At 42.0% G+C, this 15,787-nt stretch overlaps 1 protein-coding gene across 1 annotated transcript; it reads right to left on the reverse strand.

Annotated features, from left to right (window-relative positions):
- Positions 1 to 14,316: 14,316 nt before the first annotated feature.
- OR5AU1 (olfactory receptor family 5 subfamily AU member 1) lies at positions 14,317 to 15,402 on the reverse strand. Its single transcript, XM_036117939.2, has one exon. It carries the CDS (start codon positions 15,400 to 15,402, stop codon positions 14,317 to 14,319), a length of 1,086 nt encoding a protein of 361 aa, XP_035973832.2.
- Between the last annotated feature and the right edge of the window lie 385 nt (positions 15,403 to 15,787).

Genomic DNA, 15,787 nt, shown 5'->3' on the forward strand with positions numbered 1-15,787 from the left:
TACTGTAGGGGGACGCCTGGATGGCTCAGTCGGTTAAGCCTCTGCCTTCAGCTCCGGCCCTGATCCCAGTGTCCTGGGATCAAGTTCCGCATTCTCCCCCTTCCTGCCCCGCTCCCCCTGCTTGTGCGCACGCAGTCTCTCTCTCTCTGTCACAAATAAATGAATAAATAAAAATCTCTTTAAAAATGCTGTAAAATAATATGTACTGAAATAGAGGAGTGAGTGTTCATCATATATTTATATGCTATCAAAACAAAATAGTATATTTGAATGGTCCCAATTATTGTAAAAATACACCTACTGCAAAAAAAAAAAAACCTATTGGAAGAGCATGTGCCAACATATTAATGGTTATATTTCAGTGGAGTGATTATAGGTGAATTTTATTTACTTTTTTAAAACTACATTTTCAGGGGCACCTGGGTGGCTCAGTCGTTAAGCGTCTGCCTTCGGCTCAGGTCATGGTCCCAGGGTCCTGGGATTGAGCCCCGCATCGGGCTCCCTGCTCCGCGGGGAGGCCTGCTTCTCCCTCTCCCACTCCCCCTGCTTGTGTCCCCTCTCTCGCTGTCTCTCTCTCTGTCAAATAAATAAATAAAATCTTTAAAAAAAAAAAAATACACGGGGCGCCTGGGTGGCTCAGTCGTTAAGCGTCTGCCTTCGGCTCAGGTCATGATCGCAGGGTCCTGGGATCGAGCCCCGCATCGGGCTCCCTGCTCCGCGGGAAGCCTGCTTCTCCCTCTCCCATTCCCCCTGCTTGTGTTCCCTCTCTCTCGCTGTGCCTGTCAAATAAATAAAATCTTTAAAATAAAAAAAAAAAAAAAAAAAATTTTCAGCACCGGGTGTTATACGCAACTAATGAATCGTTGAACACTACATCAAAAACTAATGGTGTACTATATGTTGGCTAATTGAACATAATAAAATACATACATACATACATACATACATTTTCAGAATTCCTCCAGTGAATATATATTACCTTCATAATCTGCGTTTTAAATATATACTTCAAAGTTTTCCTTATATTGAGCCAAAAACTCTCCTTGCTTGTTAAATGAAACCTTTAGTTGGGGGAAAAATGAAAGATAAAGTTTTAAAGGGAAATAACACCAAAGAACCTGGACACTATTAAAAGGAAAAAGGAAGAGAATATTCAGAGATGAGCATGTGCTTAGAAAGAAAAAAAAAAACCCTCTTGCAGAGCTAACAGACTCATAAACATTATTATTGTAAGGGAGAAGTACCTTTTTTCTAAAAGGGAAAGGCAAGCAAAGAAAATGACGTGACCGAATCACACTAAGCGGTGCAGACTAGAAATTGCTTTTGCAACAGTATGTGACAAACAGCACCCGGGGATTTAAAAAGAAGTCAGAGAAGGAGTTAGAAAACTGTAGTCCAAACCCGTGACCTCTGACTATAGCTGGCCACTGGGTTGCAGGACAGATGGGCTGCAAATGTGGTTTGTATCCGTGAAAAAGCGTTTGGAAGGGGCCTGAGAACATAGCAGTTATAAGCAATCATGTAGCATTTATACTAGGACAACTCCTGCTAATGATACCTTCATTTCTAATAATAGTATTTACATGTACCTCTGTCCTGCTTACTGTGTGCTTGAGGCTGTCCTAAGCACTTACAGTGTTTTAACTCACTGAATTCTCCCAACATCCCTAAGAAGCAGGCACTGTTATCCCTGTTTTACAGAGAAGGAAGCACAGGAAGGTCACATAGTGTCACACTTTAATGTCACGCAGCTAGTAAGTGAAAGAGCCAATTCATATCCAGTCATCCTTACTCTAGAGTTCACGCACTTAACCGTGACGTTTTACCAGCGCCATGGCCAAAACATCCCCTCCAGCAGTGGTTCGCTAAGGGTAGGCCTTTCAGGAAGTCCAGGAGGTCAAAACTATTTCTATAATAACGCTAAAAATTTTTTTCTCACTCTCTTAAGAGTATACAGAGTTTTCCAGAGGCTATAGGAAGTGTGATGACGTCAACTTTATTTTTTTTAAGGTTTTATTGATTTATTGATTTATTTATTTATTTATTTATTTATGAGAGAGAAATTGAGAGTAAAGCTGGGGGATTGTGAGGGAAGAAGCAGAGGCAGAGGGAGCAGACTCCTCACTGAGCAGGGAGCCCAATGTGGGGCTCGATCCCAAGACCCTGAGATGGTGACCTGAGCCAAAGGCAGACGCTTAACCAACTGAGCCACCCAGGCGCCCCAATGATGTCAACTTTAATGGCTAATAAAAAAATGTGTTTGTACAGTCTTGCGTTTTCTAGGGTTTTCTATGTCAGGCTCTTTGGATCCTCAAATCAAGATGTTTGAGAACCATTGCCTGACCTAAGGTAAAGGGAACATGGTTTCTGAAGGAATAATCAAGGCTGCTTGCCATAGTTTATTCATTTGTTCATTCATTTATTCATTCATTCAGTCATTGTTGAGCGCTACACTGAGGGTGGTGTGCCGGGTGCGGGGACTATGGCGGTGAGCAAGAGTAGCATAGGCCCTTGACTCATGGAGTTTAGAGCAATGGTCCTAAAACATGAGGGTGCATGGGAATCCTTCGATAAGTTAATTAAAAGTGCAAATTCTGGAGCTTTACCCCAAGAGATACCGATTTAGTTTTTAGACAATAGGACTCAGGAATTTTCTTTTTTCGTTTTCTTTTTTTTTTTTTTTAAGCTGAAAAGTTGATTCTGAAGCAAAAGACCCACTAACCACACATTGAAAAACACTGGTTTGGTGGTTGTTTACCTTGAAAAGAAAACTTACAGAAATGAAAGTGATCACCATATATAAAGACCTGTGTGACTCCAGAAAGTACAAAGGATACCAGTAGGTCAAAGCTAACCTGGAGGCAAGTTTCCATCTAATATTAGGTAGCAAGGGTCTATCAGGTAAGGCAGAACTCGTAGTCAACTGCAAGTTTGAGTTGGCTAGAGTGCCATACTACTGACATTGTCATAAGGATTCTCACATCCGGCATGACTTTTTTTTTTTTTTTTTTTTTGAGAGAGAGGAGGAGAAAGGGCATGCGCGAGGTGGGGAGGGAAGGGCAGAAGGAGAGGGAGAATCCCAAGCAGGCTCCCCACGGACAGTGGAGCCCAACATGGGGTTCGATCCCACGACCCAGAGATCATGACCTGAGCTGAAATCAAGAGTGGCCTCATAACTGACTGAGCCACCCAGGCGCCCCCGGCATGACATTTTTCTATATGACCTCTAAGCATAAGAGAATTGTACAAGAACCAAAAGGGAGGGTTGATAAAAGGCATAACTGATTTAGTGTACTATTTTAGCCACTTATTTTCTCCAACAAACTATGATAATACAAATTCCAAAGTGACCACTTAGGCTAGGACAGACTACAAGGGTTGGCCAAAGTTCAAGGACTTGGAGGATGAAAGAATGAGGACTTTGAGAATGAGGACAAAGTTGAAGCAGCTTCCCAGCCCTTCCCTTGTTTCTCATGGGGCTGCACCCAAAGTTCAGTGACCTCAGCCATAAGGGCCAAGAACAGTAGACCTTTCTTCCATTTTGAACCTTGGGAGAGAATGTCTGTTACCCCAACTAACACCTGAGTTCTAGGTTCATCCTGTGCGGTAAAAATATAACCCAGTCATGAAATCCACAGGCATCACTTCATATAACTTAGCTACTTGCAAGTGTCATTTCTTGCTGTGCAATCAGGTCTCCCAGAGATTGCAGTAGAGCAAAGCCAGCACGGCCTATATACCGTATGGGATGTACATGCATGCAAATTAACCCTTGGAAGCAACACTATTATTATCCCCATCTTACAGATAAACTGTAATTAATTTCAGGACTCACTTCATATTGGATTGAGAAAATAGAAGAATCTAGTTGAAAACTACTTCCTTTTCCTCACCAAAGCTACCAAGATATCTGGGCCTGTACTTGTCTGCCTTCTCTCCTTATAATGGATGAACTAGTCTCACTACCATCGAAAGCCAATCCCCTCACCCGTGTACTGGACTCCAATCCCTTTTCCTTCCTCACATGCTTTGGTCCTCTATTATACCATCTCTCTTCTGCATCATCAATTTCTTTCTCTATATAATTATTCCCACCAGCCTACAAATATGTTATAGTATCTCCCATCTTTATTTATTTATTTTTTTAAAGATTTTATTTATTTGACAGAGAGAGACACAGCAAGAGAGGGAACACAAGCAGGGGGAGTGGGAGAGGGAGAAGCAGGCTTCCCGTGGAGCAGGGAACCCGATGCGGGACTCGATCCCAGGACCCCGGGATCACGACCTGAGCGGAAGGCAGACGCTTAACCGACTGAGCCACCCAGGCGCCCCTAGTATCTCCCATCTTTAAACACACACACACACACAACGGAAAAAAAAAACTTTGTTTCTGTCAGCACACTGCCTCTTTTCTTTGTTCTCCTATGTCACTGTGAATTAGTTTTAGTCACACATAACAGAAAATTGAAATTAGGGGCACCTGGGTGGCTCAGTCGGTTAAGCGTCTGCCTTCAGCTCAGGTCATGATCTCAGGGTCCTGGGATCAAGGCCCACATCGGGCTCCCTGCTCGGTGGGGAGCCTGCTTCTCCCTCTGCCCCTTCCCCTGCTCATGCTCCCTCTCCGTTTCTCTCTCAAATAAATAAATAAGATCTTAAAAAAAAAAGAAATAGAAAACCCAAATTAGAGTCATATATATAAGATAGGGTTTGTTTTCTTTTATGTGAAGGAAGCTCAGACATAGATATTATGGTTCCATGTTGTCACTAAGGACCCAGGCGCCCTTTGGCTTCCTGCTCTGCCATCTTTAGCACAAATCTTCCATTCTCAAGTTCACCTCATGACCCAATACGGCTACGATAGTTTCAGCCATTTTATCTAGGTTCCAGGCAAGAAGAAAGAGAACGTTGGACGGAGGGAAAAAGAAAGCAAAGCCCAGGCTTTTCTCCACACTGTGCTGTATGAAAATGCCTTTGCCAAGTACCCGGATTACTTTTATCTGTTCATATCTCACAATAAATTTTCTGTTCTCAGCTTACTGAACTCTTAGCAGCATGTTGACATACCAATCTCTCCCTCCTTTTGGAAGAGTGCTTTCATCTGGCGTCAGAGACTCCGCATTCTCCTGGTTTCTTTGTATTTCATTGGCTGCTTCTTTCTCATTTCCTTTGCTAGATCCACCTTTTCTTCCCAACATCTAAGTATCTTTGCCTCAGGCTTCATTTCATGGACATCTTCTTCATATATATATATATATATATATATATATATATATATATATATACTATTTTCCTAATGGTCTCATCCAGTCCTATGACTTTATTTTTTTTTAAGATTTTTTTTTTTTATTTATTTGGAGAGAGAGAGAGAGCACGAGTGGGGGGAGGAACAGAGGGAGAGAGAATCTCAAGCAGACTCCCAGCTGAATGCAGAGCTCAACGTGGGGCTCGATCCCATGATGCTGAGATCATGCCGTGAGCTGAAACCAAGAGTCGGATGCTTAACTGACTGAGCCACCCAGGTACACCAGTCTTATGACTTTAACTACTCTCTCTATTTGCTGCTGATCCCATAAGTTTATAGCTCCAGCCATGTCTCTGTGTGGAAGCCCAACTCATATATCATCTCCGCTTGGATGTCTAACAGGAATCTGGACTGGAGCATGACCAAAGCAGAACTTCTAATTTCCACCCTTAAGAAAAACCTTCTCCCTCAGTCTTTCCCATATCAATTAATGGCACTACCAGTCACACAGTTGTGCTGGCCAAAAACCTAGGAGTCATCCTTGACTACTTTACTTTCTTCCTCTTCCTTATCCAATCCTTTAGAAAGTTCTGTCTCCTTTATATCCAAAATATATCCCCAATCCAATAACCTCTTATTCCTCCAACATTCTTGCCCATACATCTCTCATCGGGATTATTATAATAACCTCCTGACACTTTCCTTTCTTCCAGACTTGTTTCCACTAATGGTCGAGGTTAATAGTTACAAATAGCAGAAACTATCTGGATGGTTTAAACAGAAAAAGAGGGGTGCCTGGGTGGCTCAGTTGGTTAAGCGTCCAACTCTTGATCTCAGCCCAGGTCTTGATCTCAGGGTCATGAATTCAAGCCCCATGTTGGGCTCCACGTTGAGTGTGGAGCCTACTTTAAAAATAAACAAACAAATAAATAGAAACAGAAAAAGAAACAATTTAAGGGAATAGAATTGTGGCAGGGAATTTGGAGGCAAACTGGCGTGCAGCTCTGGTAGAGTGGATAACAGAATAACCAATAAAATCATGGAGTATTTTGCAGTTGTTAGATACAACTCCCATGGATACCATCCCCAAGGGTCTAGGATGCTGCCACTCGTTTTGCGGTGAAGGGGCAGGAATAACTGTCTGTCCCAAAACAACTCTGCAGAAAGGCAAGAGCTGAGCTTTTTTTTTTTCTTTAATATTTTATTTATTGAGAGAGAGAGCAAGAGACAGCATGAGTGGGGAGGAGAGGGAGAAGCAGGCTCCCCGCCGAGCAGGGAGCCTGATTCGGGGCTCGATCCCTGGACCCCGGAATCCCAACCTGAACCGAAGGCAGCCGCTTAACCAACTGAGCCACCCGGGCACCGCGCAAGCAAATATTTTCAAATTATTGTTGAAGTATAGCTGACATACAATGTTATATTAGTTTCATGTGTACGATAAAATGATTTGACAAGTCTATACATTACTTAGTACTCACCACGATAAGTGTAGTCACCATACAACGTTATTACCATATTATTGACTATGTTCCCTATGCTGTACTTCTCCTCTCTGTGACTTTATTTTGTAACTGGAAGTTTGTACCGGAGAGCAGAACTTCAGGAAGCTTTTCTCCGCCTACTCTCTCACTGCTACCCTCTCCCCAGAGCAGAGCCTGCTGACTCTGTTACTCTCCACCCCCAACCCCCATCTTCTCCCATCTCTTCCCACACATTCCAGTTCAAGACAGACTGGTTTCCCCAGGAGTTTCTCACAGAGGGAGTGGTTATGGTGGTTCATTCCTGGATTCTCTGCTTTCCTCTTACTTTATATTTTCCCTAGGATTGATTTTCGAGGAAGGAGCCAGCAACCTGAGCTAATTTGCCATCTGAATGGTTTCTGGTGTGTTCTGGTTCACCACAAGTTCCTGCAGTTACTGGAGGAGGTTACTGCATTGTTATTGAGAGGAGGGGCTGGCCTGCGGCTATTGTTAACCCGCAAATTGCACAACTTATAGAAGGCTGATTTAGTGTCATCAGTGCCATAATTAGCACCTGGGGAAGGGATCTGGCCTACATTGTCGATTAAGATTCGTCTTAATAAACTCAACAAATACTTGCGTGGTTACAAGCCAAGCATGGTGTTATGTGCTGGAAATAAAAATGAAAAGAAATTGTTCCTACCTTCTAGTGGAGAAGGAGAGAAATGATTCTATTATAATTATAATATTGTAAATCAAAATAATCACATCCCTTAATAAAGATACGCACAAGGTTGTCGGGAACATAGGATCCTCAGCAAAAGGAGACTTCACAGAAAGGTGACATTTGAGCAGAGAACTTGAAGAACGTATAGGATTTTTTCCAAGAAAGCAAATGGAAGGAAAATGTTACAGACAGCGTACAAGTATGAGGCCAAGGGAAAAAGCTTAAGGAAGCGTGATATACTCTGGGATGTACAAATAGATCAGTATTTCTAGAGTGTAAACTGAGAATGGAAACAGGCACTCTAATTCAGTGCTGATCAGTGTATAAACTGGTTCTTCAGCTTGTTAGGAAGGCCATTTGGCAATAACTATCAAAACTTAAAATGTATGTACTTTTTGGTCAGGAATTGCAGCATACCTTCCAGCATTGTTTGTAATAGCAAAAGATTTGCAACAATCTAAATATCTATGAAAGAGGGGGCTGGTAAAATAAATGGTGGGATATCCAAACAATGCAAGAGTATATACTCCTAAAAAAGAACAGGAGATCTGTAACTACTAACATGGACTAGTTTTTAAAACATACATATTGTTAAATGTAAAAGTCTGGGTGCTGAGCACTGTGTATACAAGTGTATACATTTTTGAGTGTGTGTTGGAGGTGTAATTTCCCATAGATGCATAGAATATTTCTGGATGGGTTTGCAAGGAACAGGTAAGAGGAGTTGCTCCCCTGAAAATAGGAACTGGGGATCTGGAGTAGGAGGTAGTGACAGACAGATTCTAAAATGCTTCCAGTCATCCCTGCTTCCTGATATTCACGCCCATGTGTAGTCCATTGCCTTTGGAGTATGAATGGGGCCTGAGACATGTTTCTAGAAAATAGAATACAACAAAAGTGATGGATATCATTTCTGTGATTATGTTAAATGCAATTGTAACTTCCATCTTGCTACGGACTCTACTGACCCTCACTCTTGTTAGATTTCATGAAGTAAACTGCCCTACAGAGAGGCCCACATGCCAAGGAACTGAGCATGGCCTCTGGCTGGCAGCCCATGAGCACAAGGAACTGACTCCTGACAACAAGGATGTTAGCTTGGAAGTGTATCCTTCCCCCGCTGAGCCTCAGATGAGACCCAGTCCTGGCTGACACCTTGACTGCGGCCTTATGAGACCCTGAAGCTGAAGACCCAGATGAGCCACGCCCAGATTCCTGACGCACAGAAAAGTCTTTACGATTTCTATTCAGCATCAGGCTGAAGTTCCAAATCAGTGCAGTCAAGCAAGAAAAAAATTATTTTAAGCATAAGGATTGGAAAGGAAAAAGATAATATTCCCTACATGAAAACCCCTCCCAGTCTATAGATAAAATTTGGCATTGATAAAGTGTAGCAGTGTGTTGGACAAAAAAGTAAATATATAAAAGGCAATTTTACTTCTGTACACACGCAGTAAATATCCAGATAATGTTATTTTTAAAAATACTATATATTACATAGATATGCAAAAGTACAAGGTCTCTAGATATGCAGAAATTATGAACAAATCCTAAAGTCTTATTAAAAGACACCAAAGAAAACCTAATAATTACAAGGATAGAGCATGTTCATAGACAGAAAGATTCAATATCCTAAAGATGTGAATTCTCCCCAACAGATCTACACATTTAGAATAATTCCAATAAAAATTCCAACAAAATTTTTCATAGAACTTAACAGGCTAATACATTTTTTTTTTAAAGCAAGAGGTGCTTGGGGGCTCAGTTGGTTAAGCGTCCGCCTCTTGATTTCAGGTCAGGTCATGAGCTCAGGATTGTGAGATGGAGCCCCGTGGCAGGCTCCCACTCAGTGTGGAGTCTGCTTCAGATTCTCTCTCTCCCTTTCCCTCTGCCCCTCCCCCCAGTCACACATGTTCTCTCTCTCTCTCTCAAAATAAATAAATAAAATCTTTAAAAAAAAAAAAAAGCAAAAGGCCAAGAATTACCAAGATACACCTAAAGAGAGAGATCTAGGCTAGAGGCCAGGTGAGGGAAGAGGGGGATATGCCCCACAAGATAGATTTATGGCGAAGAAACAGTAATTAAGACAGTGCACTTTCAGTGCAAGAAATACAAATGGACAAATGGAACAGAATAAAGAACCCAGAAAAGGACACACACGTGTGTGTGAGGAGACTTGATTTACAACAGAGCTGGTACTGGAGGTCAGTAGGATATTGAGAGCTTGTGCAAGAGACAGTTCTGGGACAACTGGGTATCCATTTTGAAAAAAAATTTTTTTGCTTAATCCCAACCTAACACCAAAACAAATGTAAAGGCAAAATTCGTTTTGGTTTAATTCAGAAGGACAATATAGACTGTCTTTATGATTACAGCTGGGAAGGATTCTTAAGACACACGTTTTAAAAATTCAAACCAGAGGGGCGCCTGGGTGGCTCAGTCGTTAAGCGTCTGCCTTCGGCTCAGGTCATGATCCCAGGGTCCTGGGATCGAGCCCCGCATCGGGCTCCCTGCTCTGCAGGAAGCCTGCTTCTCCCTCTCCCACTCCCCCTGCTCGTGTTCCCTCTCTCGCTGTGTCTCTCTCTGTCAAATAAATAAATAAAACCTTTAAAATAAATAAATAAATAAAAATAAAAAAATAAAAATTCAAACCAGAAAGGAAAGGATTGGTAAATTTGTGGATATTAAAATTAAGATTTTCTGTTAATGAAGACATCATAAAGAAAGTAAACATAAATGACATTTTTAAAAGACATAGACTAGGTGAAGGTATTTCCCACATATTTAACTACCAAGAGATTGGTTTTCAGCATACAAAAATACTACAAATCAAAAAGAAAAAGTCATGAATTATGAACAAGCATCTCTGGAAGATAAACCAAGAGTAGCTCCTAGTAAATTGGCAATATTGTCTCTTTAGGCGAATTGTGAGTAATTGCATTTTATTTTTAATCATTGTAGGATAGATAGATAGATAGATAGATAGATAGATAGATAGATAGATAGATAGACAGACGTTAAAAATATTCTTTTGTAGGGGCACCGGGTGGCTCAGTGGGTTAAGCATCTGACTCTTTGTTTCGGCTCAGGTCGTGATCTCAGAGTCCTGAGAATGAGCCCCGCATCAGACTCCCAGCTCAGCTCAAGAGTCTCTTTGTCCCTCTCCCTCTGCTCCCCTCCTCTTCACTTGTACACTTTCTCTCTCTCTCTCTCTCTCTGGAATAAATAAGATCTTTAAAATATATACATTCTTTTGTAGATTTTCAGTATTTAATAACAACTTGACAATAGAAAAACAATAAATAAAAGGAAAGCAGAAAGAAGGAATTAATAAAGAAAATCCTGAAACCAATAAAATGGGAAACTGATATGCTCTAGAAAGAAGAAAAGCCCCAAAACAGAATGTTTTAAAAGGCTGATAAAATCCTCTGTCAAGCGTTACTAAGGAAAAGAAAACCACAAAAATATGAAGAATGAGAAAGGGAATATAAACACAGATACAAACAAAAGGAACAAAAGAAGCCAATGCTTAGGAGTCACCATGTGCCCGGCATGTTTTAGATACTATGTCATTGACTTTGCAACAACAGTTCCATACCTGAGATAAGTTTATTGATATCCCTGTTTCTCAGATGGAAAAAACATAGCACAGAGAGGTAGAAGGACCTCCCGAAGCTCACGTGACTAGTGAGTGCCAGAGCTGGGACTGGAGTCTAGGCAGTCAGGCACTTCAGGCTATGTGCTCAGTCATTTCTCAGCACTGCCTTTCTTCAAATGTACATCTCGTTGAATGTTAGAGTCCAGAAGACCCTTCCAGACCACTTACTCCGTTTCTCTCATTTTATGGAAGAGGATTTCTTTTCTACAGTGTCCTAAGTATGGAAGAAACTATCTGGAGAGACCTAGAGGAGTCAGTGTCGATGGTGCTGACCTAGAGAACAAGTACAAAAATTATAAGAGAATATTATGTGCAACTCATGGCAATAACCTTGAAAAACTAGAAGAAGGAAATAATTTTTTTTTAAGATTTTATTTATTTGACAGAAGGAGAGAGAGTGAGCACAAGCAGGAGGAGTGGCAGGCAGAGGGAGAGGGAGAAGGAGGCTCCCTGCAGAGCACAGAGCCTGATGCAGGGATCTATCCCAGGACCCCGGGATCATGAACCAAGCGGAAGGCAGACGTTCAACCAACTGAGCCACCCAGGTGCCCCGGAAGGAAATAATTTTTTGAACAAAATACAAATGATCAAGTTGACTTAATAAGCAGGGGAAAAAAACTAAAATGAAACCAATAATCATATAAGAAATAAGAAAGTTAATTAATGATCTACCTTTTAAGAAAGCATCAGTCTCAGATGGTTTTATAGCTAAGTATACAGAATTTTTATTTATTTTACTTTTTTTTTTTTTAAGTAGGCTCCATGCCCAGCATGAAGCCCAACGTGGGGCATGAACTCATGACCCTGAGATGGAGATCTGAGCTGAAACCAAGAATCAGACACTTAACTGACTGAGCCACCCAGGCACCACAAAGTATACAGCATTTTTAAAGAACAGATATTCCTATCTTACTTAAATTATTCCACACTACAGTCAAAGAAGAAAGAACTTTGATACATTTTACAAGCCTAGTTTACTCTTAATACTAAAACATAATAAAGATAATACAAAAAGAAAACAGACCAACTTTATCTTTGAATATAGATGCCAAGAGTCTAAATCAAATTTTAGACTTTGCAAATCAAATCCAACCATCTATTAAAAGAAAATCATTTCACGACCAGGTAGAATTCCAGGAAACAAAAATGGTTTAACATTAGGAAATATGTGTCTACAATTCAGCACAGGAACAAAATAAAGGAGGAAGATCACACAATTATATCAAGAGTTACTGAAAGGCTTTTGCTAAAAGTTAGCAGCCATTTCCAATAATAGGAGCTCATGTTTATTAAGTGCTTGCTCTGTGCCAGGCACTATTCTAAGTGCTTTGCTGGCATCAACTTAATTCTCCTAGCAACAACTGTATTGCTACAATTATTAGTTTTCCTATTTTACAAAAGAGAAAACTGAAACTCAGAGAGGTGAAATGATGTCACGCACGTTGGAAATGTTGAAGCTAGGATGTGAGCCAAGGCAGATTGGCTCCCGAACCCAAACTGAGTAATACTGCGCTGCTTCTAACAAAATCTCTGGTTAGCACTAAAAGGAAATCACTATACTTAAATATGATCAACATTAATAATATTATGAAAAACTAACAGTAAACTTTACAAATAAAAGGCCAAATTTCAGGAACAAGTTCAGTGTTCAAATCTCTGTGAGGATCTATCAATATACAGCACCATCTTCCCTCCTAATTCTGAACACGTTAGAGAAGGGATAAAATATAATAAGATGGGAAACTATTAAAGGCTGGATCAGAGTCCATGGATTGCATCTGTGGGAAACCGGTCTTTATGAAGCTAAACTGCAGAGTTAGGCGGACTTTGCTGACCAGTCAGCACCAGATGGATGCACTGGGCCGAGGCACATCTCCCTGGTGAGGGGACTAGCCAAGCACTCCTGGTTTATTTTCTTCACATTTATCAATGGGTACAGAGATCCCAGGAACATCATGTTTGATTGAACTCCCTCTAAGTGATTCTTCTTATTTAAAAAGGTTTAATTTAGGGGCGCCTGGGTGACTCAGTTGGTTAAGCATCCAACTCTTGGTTTTGGCTCAGGTCATGATCTCAGGGTCATGAGATCGGGCTCTGCGCTCAACACGGTCTGCTTGTCTTTCTCCCTCTGCCTCTCCACCACCCCCCTCTCTCAAATACATAAATAAATAAATAGGTTTAACTTAATTCAATCACAACTTACAAGTTACCAAGAATCGAACACTAGCAGAGAGAGCTAGCCTTTGAGAAAGGCAAAACACGTCCTCTCTCTCACTTTGTGAGAGCTTAGGGTCTGCTATAAAGGAAAAGGTGAGGAAGCATACAAATGCCGACCATGTGCTGAACGATTTACCTGCAATATTTCACTGAACACTTAATTTAAAACTCACACCAGTTAAAAGGGGAACGGTCTGTGACTTGGAAAAGTTAAGTAAGTTGCCCAAGTTTATCCAGTTTGAAAGTGACCAAGTGGCTATTTGGCCGGGGAGTGGGGGGGAAAGGTCAACAAAGACAATAAAACATCATGTGAGCTTTTGACATTGTTACAGTATCATTAGACAATATAATAATTGTCAAATAATCAGACAATCAGGAGTCAGTTTTTACAAAGAGGAGACTGTACAGAAGGGGAGGAGTTCCCCAAGCAGTCAAAGTCTTCAACTTAGTTAATGAGAGACTTTATTATGAAGAATATAACCGTCAGTTTCTAAAAATAAAGTATTCACAAATGTGGAAATATGAGCGAAGCATCTGAACAAAGGCACGGCTAAATCTTGCCAATGGGTCAAATTGTGCAACAAGCAGACACTCCCTTCTCAGCTCTGGTTAGCCTCTATGATACCACCAGTTCTTTCTGTGGCAGGTGGATGCAGAAGCACCAGCGACCAGAGTGTATGCCGTTTATTCCCAGGGAGGAGCACGGACATGTGCTTGGGCTGGCACCACATAAGGTAGTTTCCTTGGCTGGCTTGCTTGCTTGCTCGCTTTTTTTAAGATTTTCTTTATTTATTTGAGAGAGAGAGGGCACTTATTTGAGGGGGAGGGAGAGAGGGGCCGGCCGAGGGAGAGGGAGAAGCAGACTCCCCGCTGAGCAGGGAGCCCAACACAGGGACTCACTCCTAGGACTCTGGGATCATGATCTGAGCTGAAAGCAGACACTTAACCGACTGAGCCACCCAGGAGCCCCTCCTTTGGCTTTCTAAAGATATGTGGTAATGGGTTGAGAGGATCATTCCATTATTTTCCTGCCCCAAACCTTTCTTAAAGCTTCCTTCACATCCTTGCTTCTCAAGGAGTACATAAGGGGGTTCAGCATTGGGATTACCACTGTGCAGATCACAGCAACTGTGCGGTCTTGGGTCAACGAGTAGCTGGACCTGGGGCGCAGGTACATAAAAAGTGTGCCATAGAAGAGGAACACAGCAGTGAGGTGGGAAGCACAGGTGGAAAAGGCCTTGAACCTGCCCTGGGCTGAGCTTATTCTCAGGAAGGAGATGAGGATTAAGAGGTAGGAGACCAAGATGGTAAGGGTGCAGCTCAAAAGGTTGAAACCAGCAAAAATGAAGAGCAGGATCTCACACATCGAGGTGTCCACACAAGACAGAGACAAGATAGGTGGTCCATCACAGAAGTGAGTGACCACATGAGCACCACAGAATTTCAGACTAAAGATACAGCTTGTGTGGATAAGAGAATTGAGAAATCCTGCACCAGAGGAGCCCACAATCAAAGAGACACAGATCTCAGGAGACACAGTGAGTGGGAAGAGCAGGGGGTTACAAATGGTGGCAGAGCGGTCATAGGCCATGGCGGCAATGAGATAGCATTCACTGGTGGTGAAACCTGCATAGAAGAACATCTGGGCCATGCAGCCAAAATAGGAGGTCACTTTCTTCTTGGCCAAGAAGTTCACCAGGGTCTGCGGGACAACTGTGGAGGAGTAGCAGAAGTCCAAGAAGGAGAGGCTCTTCAGGAGGGAGCACATGGGTGTGTGCAGAGTGGCACTCATGTGGATCAGAAGGAACATGATTAGGTTCCCCAGCACAGTGATGGTGTACGTGCCCAGGAACATGGTGAAGAGCAGCTTCTGGAGCTGGGGGTCACTGGTGAGGCCCAAGAGCTCGAACTCAATCTCTTGGCTCAGGTTTGCCCCTTCCATATTTCTCCAGTGCCCTGGTGTGTGGAACGAGGGTACCGCCCGAAATGAGGGGGAACACCCAGGGGCTCTCACTGGATTTGGTTCTGCTTTAGCCAAGGGCAGCCGTCTGAAGATTGGTCTCACTGTGAAGGTCCTCTGTAGGTAGAACTCTTTCATAGAGAAGGTCTTCTCTACTTGGTTGTTTGGTTAGTTTGTAAGCATTACTAGAGCAGTAGTGAAAAACAGAAAAGAAATGTATACAATTTGGTCTCTCCATGACCTTAAGAAGTTCTAAGTAATGAAACAGTTAGTTAGGAAATATTTGTTGATGGCCTTCCATATGCTGAGCTCTGTGTTCTTCCTGTCAGAAATTCAAGTGTCTGTCTTTAGGAAGCTTACATTCTAGGGATAGTATATTTTGTGTTAAAGCACACAGGCCCTGGCATCAGACTGCCAAGGTTCCAAGCTGGGACCTCACCACTAACTAGCTGTGTAACCTTGGGAATGTTATTTAACCTCTCTGAGTTTCAGTTTTCTCATCTGTACAATAGGGATAATAGCA

Source organism: Halichoerus grypus, chromosome 8 (genome assembly GCF_964656455.1).
Source record: "Halichoerus grypus chromosome 8, mHalGry1.hap1.1, whole genome shotgun sequence".
NCBI lineage: Eukaryota > Metazoa > Chordata > Mammalia > Carnivora > Phocidae > Halichoerus > Halichoerus grypus.

Excerpts from the sequence above, each read along its gene's own strand:
- OR5AU1 (XM_036117939.2), bottom strand. The coding sequence starts at position 15,402 with ATGAAAGAGTTCTACCTACAGAGGACCTTCACAGTGAGACCAATCTTC.